Source organism: Anguilla anguilla, chromosome 2 (genome assembly GCF_013347855.1).
Source record: "Anguilla anguilla isolate fAngAng1 chromosome 2, fAngAng1.pri, whole genome shotgun sequence".
NCBI lineage: Eukaryota > Metazoa > Chordata > Actinopteri > Anguilliformes > Anguillidae > Anguilla > Anguilla anguilla.
Genome location: NC_049202.1, coordinates 27015411 through 27031798, shown reverse-complemented (window position 1 = coordinate 27031798; position 16388 = coordinate 27015411). Strand labels below are relative to the sequence as shown.

The following is a 16388-nucleotide window of genomic DNA, read 5'->3' as shown; positions in this document are numbered from 1 at the left end:
ACTTCATACATATACATTTAGTTATATTATGACAGCCTTATTTACTATATCAACTTTAAGACAAGCAACACGCTATGAATTATCTCATCGCGACCCATTAAATCCAATGGCGCAGACGTTTCTTCATAATTTCAAACTGCTTTCCTAACGGCTATTTTGCATCCTGCGACTTGAGCTACAACAGTGAATATGTACGGATTCCTAGGCGTGCTGATAGCGATGACCCTTTCTCATATTAACCTCAAATATGCAAGACAGGACACTTAAACAGTATGCTAGCAAATTTATGTCAAGTTCCATTCATTTATATGGGGTGGTCGATACACGTCTCCGTTGCAACCAAAAGCTAGCGCTGGACCACCTCTGACGTATTTACCCGCGCAGGAAAAACCCTCGCGAAAGTACTGAAAAAATAACAACTGGAGGTTAACAAGGATATTTTTTCCTACATAACTAGGTACAGGTTGTTACCGATATTTCGCCTATTTCATATATAGTTGCAAATGAGTTTACGTTTTCCTGTCTGTCGAATTAAGGTAGTCGATAATAGGTGCTCTCACTCTACCTGGCAGTCACAAAGGTTTAGTTGGTCTTGGCTGGTCACGATAATCCCGCCCCCAGCCCCTGACGTAAACCGTTCTTGGTTCTAGACCATCCAAGTGTTGGTGCCGCTTTGGAACCAGTTTTCCTGGCCGAGAGCCAGTTCGTTTGCTGTCGAAACACGAAGAACTGGTTTGAGATTAGGCACCGGCTCCGGCACCCTCAAAATGCCTTGGTGAAAAAAGGGTATGGGTGGTTTACTGTCAAGGAAACTAATAATATGATGTAAGTTCTATACAATTGAGTAGAGCTGTGGAAAAACACCCTAAACACACTATCTACCCAATACAGCAGAAGTACAAGCCCTTGGTAAAATGTCCATTCATTTTTGTATTTGCACATGTGTTACCCTGCAAATGAAGTTTATTAACATCAGATCACAGAAAAATAACACACACTTTTGTAAAGACTTCACCATCTAGCCACAGGAAATGATGCAACACTGTTTTCGCTGGATATGAAGGCAGAGTGTTGCGCAAGTGATAAATTTATGCAATGTCAAAAACAAAAATACAAAATGCAAAGATAAATAACAAAAGGCACAAGAATGGTCAGATGAGCATAACGTTGAAGAACCAAAACTTATCTCCCTGCAGTATGGAAATGTGAGAAGTAGGTTGAGTTTTACCGTACCATTTTGACTATAGAAAAGCCAATCCAAAAAAGAGGGAAACAGGATGTATCTTCGGTAAGACCGCTGTAAAATCCTGGAATGACTCCATCATGGCCATTCAACCGCGAGTACAGATTTGTTTTTACTCCACTGATTTTAATAACTTCAAGCTTTCAGTGTAGTGCATATCTGTAAAACTGTGCAAAACTATTCAGACTCCTTGAAGATACTTTATATTGTGCCTGTCTTTTTGTAAAAAGGTTCAGAGGGAGATATTAATAGTTTTTTCATGTTCAGCAAGAATACTCAGCTGGCCTGGAGAGTTGTAGTTCAGCAGATTTATCTCAATCCGTTAAACCACAAAACTAACAAGTGGTAAGAACATGGTTCTACCATGACAAAGGAAGAGTTAAATGTGGGGGTTAAGTGCCTGGCTGAGACCAAAGCCAGTGGATACTGTGTCCCTTCAGGACCACCACTGAGAAGAATGTGTCAGGACTCTACAGTGCAGCTATTTTAGGAGCATTTATTCCTGAAAACTGATGTGTGCTAACTGGAATTTTTTTGTAGCACATCTACTAATTGGGATGCATTATATTTTTTCAACTTAGGAGCATGCGATCCTTGGAAAAAAACATTAACATAGAATGTTAACGTGTGCGTACAGCAGTCCTGGGCCTGTAGTACCTTTGTATTTGCTGGTTTTCTTCTTATCTCAAGTGAATCACTTATGTTTGAGCTTATGGCTAAGAATGGCTAAGCCTCATCCTGCATAACTTCTACCCAGAGCCTCTTCATTCCATTCCATTACATGACATTATATTTGTCAGGCACTTTTTTCCAAAGAGATGTACAATAAGTGCATACCACTACAGCACTATATTTCAAATGCAAAATTATTTAGTCATTGGAATCTTCCAATAGGAGGCAGTCATTTGCTTATAGAGATCAAGACAGTCAAGGTGTTGGTCAGTTATAATCCTGGACCATTATTTAAATTCCCTTGCTCAAAAATAAAAACCCAATGCAAAACAAAAACAAAAATAACAGTGCATTATACACAATAGCACAACAGCAACATGCTTTTACATATCAGAGCTACAAAGAATCACCATGCAATGAATCCAGAGCTTCTCTTTCAGTTTAGATTGTCATGTTACCATATGTACTGAATTCCCCCACAATACTAACCTACGATGAATAGATGATCAATTAAAAAAGCCAAGTTAAAATCCAATCAAAATCTAATGAACAAATTGCTTAACTATTTTCAAGACTACTGAATTTGCTTCTATTTCTACCTGTTTTTTTCTGCCTTTTTTCCAGAGAAGGTGCTACTGATCTTTGGAGTATCAAAGGTGAGTTGACTTTCTGGTTTGCATGAAATAATCCTATAGGCACCACTGGAACACATCCTACCTCAGACACTGGCAAATCTCCAGAAATATTTACCTATAAAACATTTTTAATCCCACTTGTGTTCCTAAACTGATAGGAATCCAATGTTGAAAATGAAAGAATGCAAACAGAACAAAGTTTTTGATTTTGAAAACTGTTCTACACGTGAGCCAAATGGCTTTTGAACATTACGTTTGATTTCTTCATGTTCTAGATGTATTAATCATAAGCTTGAACCAGTTGCATGGTGATCCTTGGGAAATGGCACCATCTAGTCTCTTTCTGAAATGACATGTCTGACATGCCAGGTCATGGTACTGAAATTCTCAGATGGACAAGTTGCACGGAGGTTGATGAATTAGAATAGAAATGCAAAGACTTGACCGAATGCGCTAACTTGAGCTCTCAAACAGGCAAAAACATTAAGGTACAAAGCTCTTCATGTCAGTTCAAGTCCAGTTTGGTGAAAGCACAAATACTTAATACAAAAACACCAGACTATGGAACAGAATTCAATCAAAATGTGGAAGAACACCCTCAGAAAAACACAAGGAAGAAAAGAGTGATTCCTCATCTATTTCAATGGACTGAAGACGATTTAAGGTAAGCCTTTCATCAATATGTTCACCTGGCCTGGAACTACATCTGGTCACTCAGTCGAGCACACTGTTATGCAATGAAGAGGAGAATCCCCTTGAAAGAGGGATCTCCCTGTGCTTTACTAGAGTACACTAAACAATGGCCTAGTCACAGACACAATCTGAACATTGTCCATATGTACTGGCCTACAAAAATGATGACCAATGACAAGTCAACTACACACCATAGGATGACACAGACAATGCATAGCAAGATCAATTATAATTCTCTCAATCTCAATACATCTAGAATGGTGATTGGTACGTCTGAATTTGGATAGTTGGCTACAATATCAATAACAAGCACTAATTTACAAAACTGATTTACAAAACTCTATATCTGATGCACTGTGCTGCTATTTACAACTTGTAGCAAAGTGTTTTCTTTTCTGGCTTCGTATTTAATTTGTATCAACATAATGCTTAACGAACATCAGCATTTGGAATTTGAAATATGAACTCCGCAAGGGTTTATCAGTATGGGTATTTGTATCCAGTCACCATATTTTGAATATTTATATAATCCCAAAATCACAAACATGGCCATGGAATGAGGGTGTTTTAATGTATAGTACAGGCTGGTGTTATGAATTTCCTCCAGGTGCAGATTTTCTTCTAGGGGAGCCCACACTGTCAATTTCTAGAAGGCATGGTTGGTTTCAATAACCTTCTGTAATACAATTGTCAGCAACCAAATCAAGGAGTCAGTGAATTCTCCATTCTTTCAAACACTGATTAATCTATTAAATACATTTACACTTCAATATATTTGTATTTGAATAATTTTGTTTGATTTGTATTAGTTTATTATGAAATTTGACTCAATGATAGAATAAAGTAGTTTGTATGTGTCAAGAAACAAAGCAAAAAGAAACTCAATACCCAGCAGAAAAACGTGGTTTGTGCATCTGCTTAATGCAAAAATGAAGCATTTAAAAACTATAGTCTACTTGAACAGAGAGCCTTCTAGTCAAACAAATTCCATCTAGTGGTTCTCTGACTATTTCTCTCTCAGCTGTATGGCTAGGTTTAAAATGGAGCCATAATGACATAGCACACCTGGGAACTATTACACTTTTATGTTTACCACTGCACCATCATCACTTTCATCAAAAAAGACAGGAGAATCCAGACCTGCATGGGCTAATCTTACAGAAGGGGGGCTGTGAATGCTACCCATTTTCTTCACTAGGGCCCTTGCTCACACCGTCTCCCTGGATACAACATTCTGTAGTTTGACTCCAAAAAACAAGCATTTCATGAAAAACATGACAAAAAAAAACAGGCAGGTGAGCATCCACGCCATGTCTGTTTCAAAGTCTTAAGCTTCAGAGATTCTCTGTAAATGGTGGCAGGGACTTTTCTACACTCCATTTTATTCACTTACCGCCACCTGTCCACTCGCACTCATCTCCAATCTCATTTGTTTCATCAGGCAGCTCGCTCCTGACAACAAAGAAAAATGAACATTCCCCCTAGCTGTAGAACAGAGCTGTCTGTAGAGCATCAGTGCTCTGCAGAGGGAGTAGTATAAAGAAGGGGCAGGAACTTGCATGTGTGTGGTGCCCCTGGCTATGGCTTGGAACTGCCTTGGCTGTCTGGGTCCGTGCCTGAGGAGCTGGTATCAGAGTCTGTATCAGCATCATTCTCCTCCAGCTGACACTTCTCACGCACACGCTGGTGGATGCTCTGCAGCCGTGACAGTAGGTTCTGATAGTCGAAATGGCCACGCTTCTCACCAAATGGGTCCTGGCAAAAATGGGGCCACACGAGTACATGAATGCCACATGTTATTTGGGTCTGGGGGTTAGGTTTGGATCTCAATGCCTGCGATGGTGCTGCTTTTAAAGATCTCCTTGGATGAACAGGAGAATAAAATGTTGCAGAAAATTTGACAACAGACAGAAATGAGCCCTGAAACCATTAGATTATGGATTCCAAGGTATTGTGCCACAAGATCCACAGTCCAGGATGTCTTTGTTCTACTGAAATAAATTAAACAATGCTGCTCTAAAAGGCTGTTTTCTTCCTGAACCAAATGATTTACACTCACCAGACATGAAATTTAATCAGTGTTTAAAGTGTGGTCTCTGATAATGTTGTGGGACTATTTTGATAAGGGTTTAACATCTCTACAACCAATCAGAATCAGAGAAACCTCAGCCCCTAGAGCCATTTTCCCTTGAATGAAGTCTGTATTCCTGCAGGTCAAAATTGAAGTAAGGCATTAGTGACCAACTGCAGGTAAGACCTTTTTCACTGCAGTCCACCTGAACTGTTAAGGTAACACCTTATGATTCAATATCAATTATATAAAATTCTAATAAATTTATGTCCCTGTATTATGCAAACCTTACTAAAAACTAATGTTAGCCTATTTTTTTAGATTTTGCTAATTGTTTTCCATAACCAGACAAAACAAAGAAATGTAAACGTATATTACTTACTAATTAATAACAGTACTGACCACATTCTTTAACTGGACATGCTGCAAAAACATAGCCCTTTACTTTGTTACACCAAATAACCACTCCTTTAGATTCAATCAATTTGGACCAATCCTTTATAGTATATAGGGATTCTGTATAGTACCAAAGCTGCCCACTGATTTTGGCTGCCGTCATTTTCAATACCTTTTTGATTCAGACCTGATGGCAAGGTTGGATTTGCTTATTATGTGGTGGTTATTATGATAATCGCTTCTGACCAGTTTGTGCTGTTGGCAGTGTTACCTGCATTGTCTGTCCCTGAAGATGCAGGCGCTCCTTGCAGACCCCCTCATAGAAGTCATAGTACTCCAAGAAAGACTTCTCCATTACACTCCTACAACAAAGACATGTACACAGCAAACAGTGAGAAGATATCCAGGACATGGTCATAAAGAGAGAGCTGGGAGGGGCAACTCGGCGATGTAGCTCATTTGAAGTGGTGGCTACCAAGTGGTTGTCTGCCTCACTACAACACTGTGTCTAAAGGTCTCAGATCCTGTATTGAATGCTGGGGCAGAAGAAGCTATACAAATCACAGGTAGCCAATTCACCAAAGCCTTCTGCTGCCAGAGTTGGATCTTACCTGGTTTAGCATTTTGAAGTTTTCTAAAAGCATAATGATATTGAAGGCTAAGGATCTGATTATATTCCACATTTTTACTATTTTTTCAGCAGGAAAGCACACCTGCCAAATTATCCAGTAATTATGTTTTAGGTCTTCGTTTGCAATAGAAGCCTGTGTCAACAGTTACATTTTGTTAATGAGCCTAAAGTACCAGAACAATCCTTAATTTTAATCTTACTGCAAGGGTGGTCCCTAGCCATGAGCAAGTCACAGGTTTGGCAGATTTTTGTTTTCACCTTATAATCAGAAACAAATTCAGACCCAAGCAGACTTGTGGCTCTCCTGACTTGGGCTGAGGACCCCTACACTACAACATGACAATAGCAATCATTTCGATTAAGTTTAAATAAGAGAGTTTTAGTAATGTTACCAGCGACACCCACTGGCAATAGACCAGGTCTGAATAACATCAGCCTTCAAACAGACAAGCCATTTTCAAGTTCCAAATCATGAACAGTGCTTTGGAGGGCTTTTGTCCTGTTCTCAAGTTCTTCAGAATACCCAAATTAAATAAGTCTTGTATTGGCATGTGCAGAATACAGAACACAAATTCATAAAGTAAAATAAAACAAGTCCACAAGCACATCAATATTAATTTTGAAGGGTTTGAACAGTCACTTTCAAACACAAAGACTGCAACAGGAAGCTCTCCTCATTGGTCCTCCACTTCCACAAATCACAATAGGAATGACATAGCAGAGTCTCTGCTTATGGCACTTTAATTGGTAGAAGACTTACCAGAGAGCTTCAGGAGAGGGACATTTGCCATCCAGCATGTCACACACAGCCACCCTCATGGTCTCATGGCGAATGCACTCATTGTAGTTCTTACTGTCCCCTGGGTGTCTCTCCTGTTACAGACACCAGTGAGTGCAGAGAAGGTGAAACAAACACAAACAAGCTCACACAAACAGACAGATTTGTCTCTGCCCTGCCGACTGGTTGAGAGAGCACACGCACCTGGGTTGCGTTAATCAATCTGCCCAGGTGCTTATAAATGTGTTCCTCTCCACAGTTCAGGGCTGAGACCGGGAGTACACACCGAGAGAGTGAGTTTGAGTTGTCGGCACACTAAAAAACAAAAGAAAGAAAAACCTAGCAACAGCTTTTCAGCTTGCTGCTGGTCTCAGCTGGCCAACTTTTCAGCTGCCAAGTTTGTCTTTTGTGCTTGTACAAGACCGTTCCACCAGACCGAATGCTAACTTGGCCAATAACTGCCTTTATTTTTGAAGCTCGGTTCCTGGTCTTGTTGAGAGACATTGCTCACTAGCAATGTGACTAGGCAGTGACGCAAATTGTCCCTGACTGGTCCACAAAGGATGCTGTCCAATCGACACAAAAACTTTATGACATTAAACAAACAAGAAACACCAATTTCGGCTACATGTACTTGTGGGAAAAAATGACTGACTTTGTGTTTTGATTACACTGGTACCATTGACTTATACTGAAACAGGTGGCTAAAAGACCTTGACTGGAGCAAACTGTGGTTAGACAAGAGAGCAGATTCTCTCAAGAAGACTTGGAAGTGAGCTTCAAAAACAAAGTTCAGTCTTGGCCCCTTGGGAACAAGGCAGAGCCGAGTTCCATTAGCATAACCAAATTGGCAATAATGATGATAAAACTCAAGCTACTAATGTTAACTAAGCTAATGTACACACAGCAAATGCTCCAGTTTTACAAAGAAATCACTAGACTGGTGTCATGTGTTTTTTAATCTCACCATTTGACTATGTGCTCATTCAAACTTTGTCACATCACAGTGTCAAATAACAAAAATTGCCTCATGCAAGACATGTAAATTAATATGAAACTGCTAAATACCTAAAGAATATTCCACCAAAAAGGATATGTTTGTTCTTGACTGTCAAGTTCATTTTACAAAATGTGCAAGTTCTTGTATATTTGCAACTAACTATACATACATACATACACACATTCATATATGCAATACTTCATTATCCCCATGGGGACATTTCCCAAACAGCACATAGGTCACATTTATAAACAGACATTTATACCAAGAAACATATCATTCACACTACAGAATCTACTGGATTACATAGAAGGTGTATGTATGTATGTATGAAACTGAAAGTAGTCCTGTTTAGTACTTTGTTGTATATCCTTTGCATGCAATGACTGCTTGAACCCTGTGACCCATCAAATCTCAAAACCCATTGGCTAATCAGGATTAAATTTATGATTTATTCTATGGTATGCTCACTTAGGCATACCATATCCAACCAAGAAGCAAAAGAACAACTGTGTTTATAGTCCGATCGGCAACTCTTTGAACGAGAATGCAATGGAGATTACAGACAAACTTTTCAACAGGATTAGTTCTGAAATTAGCAGATTACACTGCATTTAAAGTTTTAAACCACAGCAAAGCCTTATATTGAGATATTTACTGGAAAGGTGGGATGTATATGCCTGTCTGTAAGACAGGTTATGGCAAAGGTTTGACATAACAAACATAGCCCAGTTTGCTCACTACTAGCTAAGAACTTCCACGAGTGTCAATGGCCAAAATAGGCCATTGTGCTGGTTGTTAGCCCGCTTTTGTCAATTATGGAGGAGCAGGTTAGCGTTCTGATGAGTAAAGGTATAGCTGGCACATATGCAGGACAAAACTGAAACACCAACAAAGACATTGAGAACAGAAGAGTTTCAATTGTCTTCGCATAACCTGAGACATCTGTCTCATCGGCTAAATGGAGGAAAAGTCCTACAAGGCAATGTTTTTTGAAAAAGTTTGATTGGGATGAGAAATTTATTACAGTCTGAGAGACTAAGCCGTCAGTACCCTTGTGGTGTTTTCCATGGCTTCCGTTTACCAGTGCTCCGCGCAGCTGTGATTGGTCAAGCCTATTCAGCTTCCACCACTTTCGACAAGGAAGTTCTCACCTATGCTTTCAGTTAGGCAATTCACGTCTTGAAATTGTCTGTCAACAAGTATTTCACATTTATGAGAAAGTCTGTCAAAGAGAGACTAGTGACCGATAGACATCACCAGGTGCCGAGCATCTTCTCTGGTGATGTTCTGACAGGCCTGTACTGTAGCCAACTTCAGCTCCTGCTTGTTTTAGGGGCTCAGTGCCTTAGGTTTCCAGTAGAGCATACGAAACATATGTTCAATTGGATTCAGATTGGCTTAGCCAGTCAAGAATTTTCCAGTTTTTGGCTTGAAAAACTCCTTTGTTGATTCAGAAGTATGTCTGTCTTGCTTTAGGAAGTGCCGTCCAATGAGTTTAGAGATATTTGGTTGAACTTGAACAGATAAGATGCTTCTTTACTCTTCAGAATTTATTCTGCTGCTGCTATCAGCAGTTATATCATCAATGAAGACAAGGGAGCCAGTACCTGCGGCAGCCATACATTCCAAAACCATAACACCCCCACCACGTTTCACAGATGAGAGGGTTCTTTGGATCAAGAGCAGGTACTTTTGGCCTCCACACTTTTCTCTTGCCATCACTTTGATAATGAATCCTGGTCTCATCTGTCCACAAGACCTTTTTCCAGAACTGTGCTCTTTTAGATACTTCTTAGCAAACTGTATCCTGGCCGTCCTGTTTTTGAGGCTAACTAATGCTTTGCATCTTGCAGTGTACACTGTAGTATGGATCGTGCAGTCTTCTGCAAACAATAGTCACTGCCTCCTGAAGAGTGTTTCTGATCTGTCACACAGGTGTTTGGGGGTTTGTTTTCATGTCTCTGACTGTTTTTTATTATTTCTCAGCCTCATATTGGCTTCCTTGACTTTCATTGGCACAACTCTGGTCCTCATGTTGACAAAGGCAAATAACAGACTCCAAAGGAAATCAAAAGCCTAGAATCAAGAAAAGATACTGAAAGGTCTCTTATACCGGCACTAAAGAAGCAATTGAGGACACCTGACTAATCAGAAATACCTGTGCAACCATTGTTTGATTACAAATCTAAAATTGTGGAGTACCAAGCCAAATCAAGACATAATTCTTCTTTGTCCCAAACATTATGGAGCTCACTGTACCTATACAATACACTATGTGTCACTCACAACTTGCGAGTTTGGATGCGCCGATGCAATGACTTTCCCCACTCAGAAGTTGTAGCGGTCAATGCAGTTAAATTACCATATTTTCAGCGATAAAAATGTGTAAAAATTGCGGCTTTTCGTGCTCCATTTGATTTCCTGCTAGAAACACGTTAACAGTGTCAAGATCAAAATTGAACGTAGTATAATTCAGTTATTTGAACCAATGTCAGTCAATTAGTAATTTTAAAATAAAAAAATTATCAAAAATTCAATGAATTGCTTTGCACTACTTCAGGTACCTTGTTTACTGTACAAAATAATTAATTTCAAGAAGTGACATTTATTTGCAAAAACTGCTGCAAATATCCCATGATGTCTCTTACTTTAAATGGCATGCAAGTATGTTAGCCGTTTTCCTGCAATACATGAGCATGAGCACTGGTACTTTGTTATTGATCACTTGAGCCTGGCATTTACTTAGAGTCATGGCCAAAATACCCAACACACTGAAATATGCATTTTCAGAGATTTATGTGTTTTGAACAGTTTGTGTACCTGTTCAAAGCCCGGTTCATTGTGATAGGGGTTCTCAGTCATCAAAGACTGGATGGAGATCAGGACTGAGGAGATACTCTGGGCTGGGCTCCATGCAGGCCCCGTCCAGGTCCTGAAGAGTCACACAAAACAGAAAACTCATATACTGAGCAGTCACACTGCTCAACAGTAATAAGTCAGAATTAAAAGTTACCATACCCGACCCACTCAAAAGCTCACAGGGGCTTCAGTACAAGCTCCATTCATACATAACACAATAAACATAGGATTAAGTCATCTAGTAACAGTGACAAGATATTAGATCCGGAATCCTCAACCCTGATCCTGGACAGCCACTAGGTTTCTTGCTGTCACTCAGTATGTACTTCACCAAGTAAAGCATTTGATTATCACACTGTTGACTCACCTTACATGAGTCTAACCTGGCTGCAGATTTTAAGGTGGGAAAAAAACCCATTGGATCCTGTGGATCTCCAGGACCAGGGAAGAGGAGCCCTGTATTTGACACTTAATGGAATGTTACAAAAATACTTATTTAAAAAAATGTTATATTTTTTTACCCAACAATTAAGAAGAACCTATATAATATTAAAATTAATTAAGCCCCTTAAATAAGCTACAAAGACAGGGGAATGTTGGGAGATTAATACTGTTAAGATTCTGGGCTGCTATGTGTGGGGGGCAGGAGGTCTGGTAATGAATCCATCCTGAGCAGGTGCCATCTGACAGCTCCACAAGGTGGGGCCAAAGTGGCCAAAGAACTACCCATGGAGGGGGTATTTCAGTCGGTGGATATCTCCTCATCTCATCTGCTGTCTGTCTGCACCAGCAGCATATGAAGATGCCATGACTGTGCTTACTAGTAAAAAAAAAAAAAAAAAAAAAAGGTATGGCAGTGGGCAGCATGTGCTTAAGAAGAGAGCACACTTGTCCTTCATTGACTTGAAAGTACTGACGTGGCAGCAAGGAGACAACCCTACAAATATAATTGGGCGTTGCACGATTTGAGAAAAATAAAATCTGGATAAAAATTTTAAATAAAAATTTGTCTAAAAAAATAAAGAAGGCATCATGAAGGACAGTTTTTCATGCTGTGACCACTGCAAAACCAAAAAAGATGCAATCCTAATCAGAAACACATCTAGAATCCAATTATGAGTGCAACATGAAATGACAATTCTTGTTCATACAATATTTAAAGAAAATGAAACAAATACTGACTTCAAAAGAGAAATATATGTGTTCAAGAATACATAGTTTCTCACAGACAGAAGGTGGTGACATTTACCCAAGGATGCTGAGGCAAACTTTGCCATTACGGTAAAAATTGGGATTGAAGCGCACAGTGTTGTTGCCTGTAGTGATCAGTTTCACACGAGGTGGGTGGATTGGATAGTCAGGGGGACAACGGAACAGGAAGAGGAAAAAACCCCCTTCGTAGGGCGTGTCAAATGGTCCAGTGATCAGGGCATAGATCTGAAACACAAACTGACTTAAGTATTCCTATAAAACTGCCATTCAACAATAAACTTCACTTTTTGGTGGGACAGTATTTCAGTGCGCTCATTATAAGTCATTAGAAAGAGAGCCATAACTGTGCACTGAAGTTCATCCACAGCCTGCCCTGTACATATTCACATATAAACCTTCATAGGTAAAGTTTTCATTTTCTGGTTTTCCCTAAGATGTAAAAGTATTACAATTCACCAACAATTTTAATTGACTGATGTGAATACTTGTCTCAATCAATATTTAAACACAAATATAAAACTGAACTCATTATTTAGAACTTGCATTTTTGTGTAATTTCAGTTTGTATGTACATTATTTTATTTATGGCATTATGTGCCTTTTTCAAAATAACATTTATTTAAAGTAGACTAATAAAGACAACACTGTTTACACAGACTGTCAACTAGCCTGCAATTTAGGATGGAAAGATGTTTCTCAACAAATATAACAGCCACCATAGTATAATAACCCATATACTTATAAAATATGTTGAATCACTGACACAATTTTTTACCTGCCTCCATAAGGAATAACTGACTTGAAATATGCTTTTTAATAAAAGCTTTCCCTAAAGCTAATCTTTAGATAGGCTTGTCTAACACTGTTTTCCTTTTAGCTCACATGACAGTAATATGCTAGAACATAATTAATATAGCCCTTACCTTTGTCATGTCGTGAGGGTCAGGGACCACAAACATGCCTGGTGGAGGTTCTTTGTAGATGGACATAATATCCCTATACACAAATACAGATAGGTATGATGGGACAGGGTCAAGGATAACATTCAGCCAACTAACTATATTATCACAACACACTTGGCTAAGGTTTACTACCCATGTAACAAAACTTTTTTTTTTTTTTTTTGGTGCTGGTTTTCTGTGCCTGTCTTTGTATCTGTGTGTACAAAGAAATCTAATGCAGACTGCTAGACAGACTGATTTCCTGGTGAAGGCCCTACCATAGGACCACAAGAGATGAAAACACACTCAACTCCCACACTTTTAAATCTAGCAAAACCCACCATTGACAAGAGAAATATTGAGAGTCACATCTTTATATTCAGGGTGATTCAGAGATGAAGCAAAATCAGGGCTCACATTGCCCTCGACTCCCACAACCATCTGGCCAAGTCAGAATAAAATGTAAAACTATCATCACAGTCAAAATCGTATCAGGAGTGTATAAAAAAACAGCATAACACTAACAGGCTGTAATGCATTCAGCAAAAACGTCTGTATGTGTTTGCAAGCCAAATACGTGCTATGTCCAAACTAAGTTTTTTCTGTTGATGGCAAAAGTCACATTTTCTCATACATTTTCGATTGCTCTTGACTAAAAGATTTCTGCCTGCCAAATGAATATGTGCAAGATAAGGATTTAGTGCCATGGGTTTAAACCAGAGACTGTAAAAAAAAAAAAAAAAACTCTCAGGACTACGGTCTACCATTCAGTCGTTACATTTCATTTGGGTTTACTGCCTGCTATTACTTGTGTCATTTCACTTCTATCGTTAAATATAGTTATATGGTAGTTAAGTGGCGAGACACCTTAATAAAAATATGACAATCTTTCATTACAATAGTTATATAAGCATGCTGCATTAGGTTCAGGTTACCCAACAGCGATCGCATCTGAATAAACACTGTTTCGTTTGCACTGTTTAACTAGAATATGCGCAAAATGTAACTTAATGCAGATATGACTAGGCTAGGCTACTGACGAATCGTAAATAAAGACGATCATGCAGAACAGATCACTGTCCATGCCTTTCAAGCTCGCTCACTAGTTACTCCAGCGAGACAGTGGAGAAAGCTAACGTTATACTAGCTAGTAACCTAATTTACCTTTTAATCCGGAGAATGCATTGTTGGGAGGGCTTTTCGTTATCCCAGTCTGTGCTGAGCGTTGGATCCCAGAAAGTCGAGTGTATCTGGGTGAGAAGACCCGCCCCAGCCAGGTTTTGGCTGCCGGTGACAGCCAAGCCAATGCTGGGAGGAAGAACAGCAGGGGCAGCGGAAGACGGTGCTAGAATTGCTGTGCCCACTGCCGTTCCAAGAACACCTATCGCTGTGCCAAAACCACTTCCCACCGGCGAAGCAGGCAGGTCTGCAATACCCGGGACTATAACGGCAAGGCCAGTCTCTGCAGCCGTTGCGGGAGACGGTGAGGCTGGGTTAATTTCACTCGAGTCCCCCGGCAGAGAATTTCCTAAACTCGGAAACGAGTTGGTCCCGCTGTTCTGAGTCGCTCCACCAGTCAATCCCATCCCCCCAATCGACTCTTCCCCTGTGTTCTCAGCCATTATGGTCTCGTACTTATGTATCTCTATGTTAACACAAAGCAGATAAGTAGCTGTTAAGACACTACGATTCCTTCTTTCAGTAATGAGCTCGTTTTCTACGACTCTCCGTGAACGAGGAAGAGGAGATAAAAAGCATTTACACGGCGCTACTCTCTTCCAACAACAAATTCAAGAAGAGCACAATTTTCTTACAAAATAGTCGTGGGCATGTTTGCTATAAAAAATCTCGGAACTCTGTCGGTCAGTCACAAATATAAACGGCACTTCCATCTTTTCACGATGTTTTCATTTTGCCCAGCCACTTCCTCCTCTTGTCTTAGAGTAATGCTGTTCCCTAGTGGTTTGCTTTTGAACTGCACCTTTTAACATTTTATTTGAGTTCACTTGAGAAGGTCCTCCGCTGCAGCCTGCGGGGTGGGGCGGGGTCGGGTGTTAGGAGTCAGGGGTGTGGGCGGGAGTGAACATCAGGGAGCGATGACGGGTCGGACGGACTCTATTTTTATAGTCTGTGGTCGAATTTAATAGCTGGCGTGTATTCTGCTAGCAATCCAGTAGCTGACGAAACTAAATTCGACGTGAAATCGCAGAAATAAAAGGTAGCTAGCTAACTACAGTTTCGTGGTTTGGTTTTCGTTAGCAACTTGTCCGTGTTAGAACCACAGACTGTAAAAAAAAAAAAAAAAGGTTAGAACCAGATATGCAAAGATAGGGAGGTCGAACCTTCTGCCTGCAGTGATCACAATGGGAGTTTCATGCACAAAAAGAAAACAAAATTGGAATCTGGGCTCACTTTAACAGGTCATTTAACAAGGAAATATACAAAATCGGAGTAGATTGAGCAATTAAATCGTTTCAAACGTGCACTGATAGTTCAAAGATGTTAATTTTTTACTTTAGAAATCATGCGAACTTGACTACTAACGAGCATGTGTGCCTGCACTTAACGCTTCACCAAAATGAGTGGGGTCATTATAAAAAATCTAACCACATTGAAGGCATTATTACTCATTTTACCAAAAGAAAAACTCACTGTGAAATGTTTAAAATGTTAATTGGTTATTAGTTATTGATACGTTCGTACATTTAGGTGTCTTAAAAACGTTACAGCTGCCAGCATCCTGGGGGACTTCAGCCATTTCAGAAGCGATATGGCACCAAAAAAAAAAAAACGGCGCTCTCTATCTTCTATGGCGTCAATTTAATGCCAATAATCATCGAGCAGATATTCACTGCGCGAGCACAGAACCACTTCCACGCGTGGAAATTCCAACACCGAGAGTAAAACAATGAGCCGCGCGCGAGCTGGTTCTACTCGCTCGCAAAGTAGGCCTATTTCTCCTCGGTCGCGAAGAGCCACTTTCCCCTCGAGCGGAGTAGAGTTGATTTTTGTGTGTGTGGGGCCGGGGATGAGGTGGAGATTTATGCTAATGTGTTCACTGGTATGGTTGGTCACTTTAAATACGAAGCCCATACTAGTGATGGGCAAAGCAGTTCTTTTCAGTGTACTGAATCATTAGAATCAGTTCATTAAAAAGATTCGTTCGCCGAATCGTTCAGTGCTTTACCGGAGCTCCGTGCGTAGTCCCACTCACTAGTGATGGAAATTCCGGCTCCTTTCAGTGAGTCAGACCA

At 39.9% G+C, this 16388-nt stretch overlaps 1 protein-coding gene across 2 annotated transcripts; it reads right to left on the bottom strand.

Moving 5' to 3' along the window:
- Positions 1 to 945: 945 nt before the first annotated feature.
- On the bottom strand, positions 946 to 15098 carry LOC118220762 (ubiquitin-conjugating enzyme E2 Z-like). Of its 2 annotated transcripts, XM_035404946.1 has the most exons (7): positions 14299 to 15098; positions 13117 to 13189; positions 12231 to 12418; positions 10943 to 11054; positions 7102 to 7214; positions 5982 to 6072; positions 946 to 4998 (listed from the first exon to the last, which is right to left on the bottom strand). In XM_035404946.1, exons 1-7 carry the CDS (start codon positions 14754 to 14756, stop codon positions 4822 to 4824), a joined length of 1212 nt encoding a protein of 403 aa, XP_035260837.1. In that variant the 5' UTR covers positions 14757 to 15098; the 3' UTR covers positions 946 to 4821. The 2 variants fall into 2 exon arrangements, with proteins under 2 accessions (XP_035260837.1, XP_035260838.1); XM_035404947.1 differs by lacking the exons at positions 946 to 4998; positions 5982 to 6072; positions 7102 to 7214; positions 10943 to 11054 and adding an exon at positions 11062 to 11801.
- Between the last annotated feature and the right edge of the window lie 1290 nt (positions 15099 to 16388).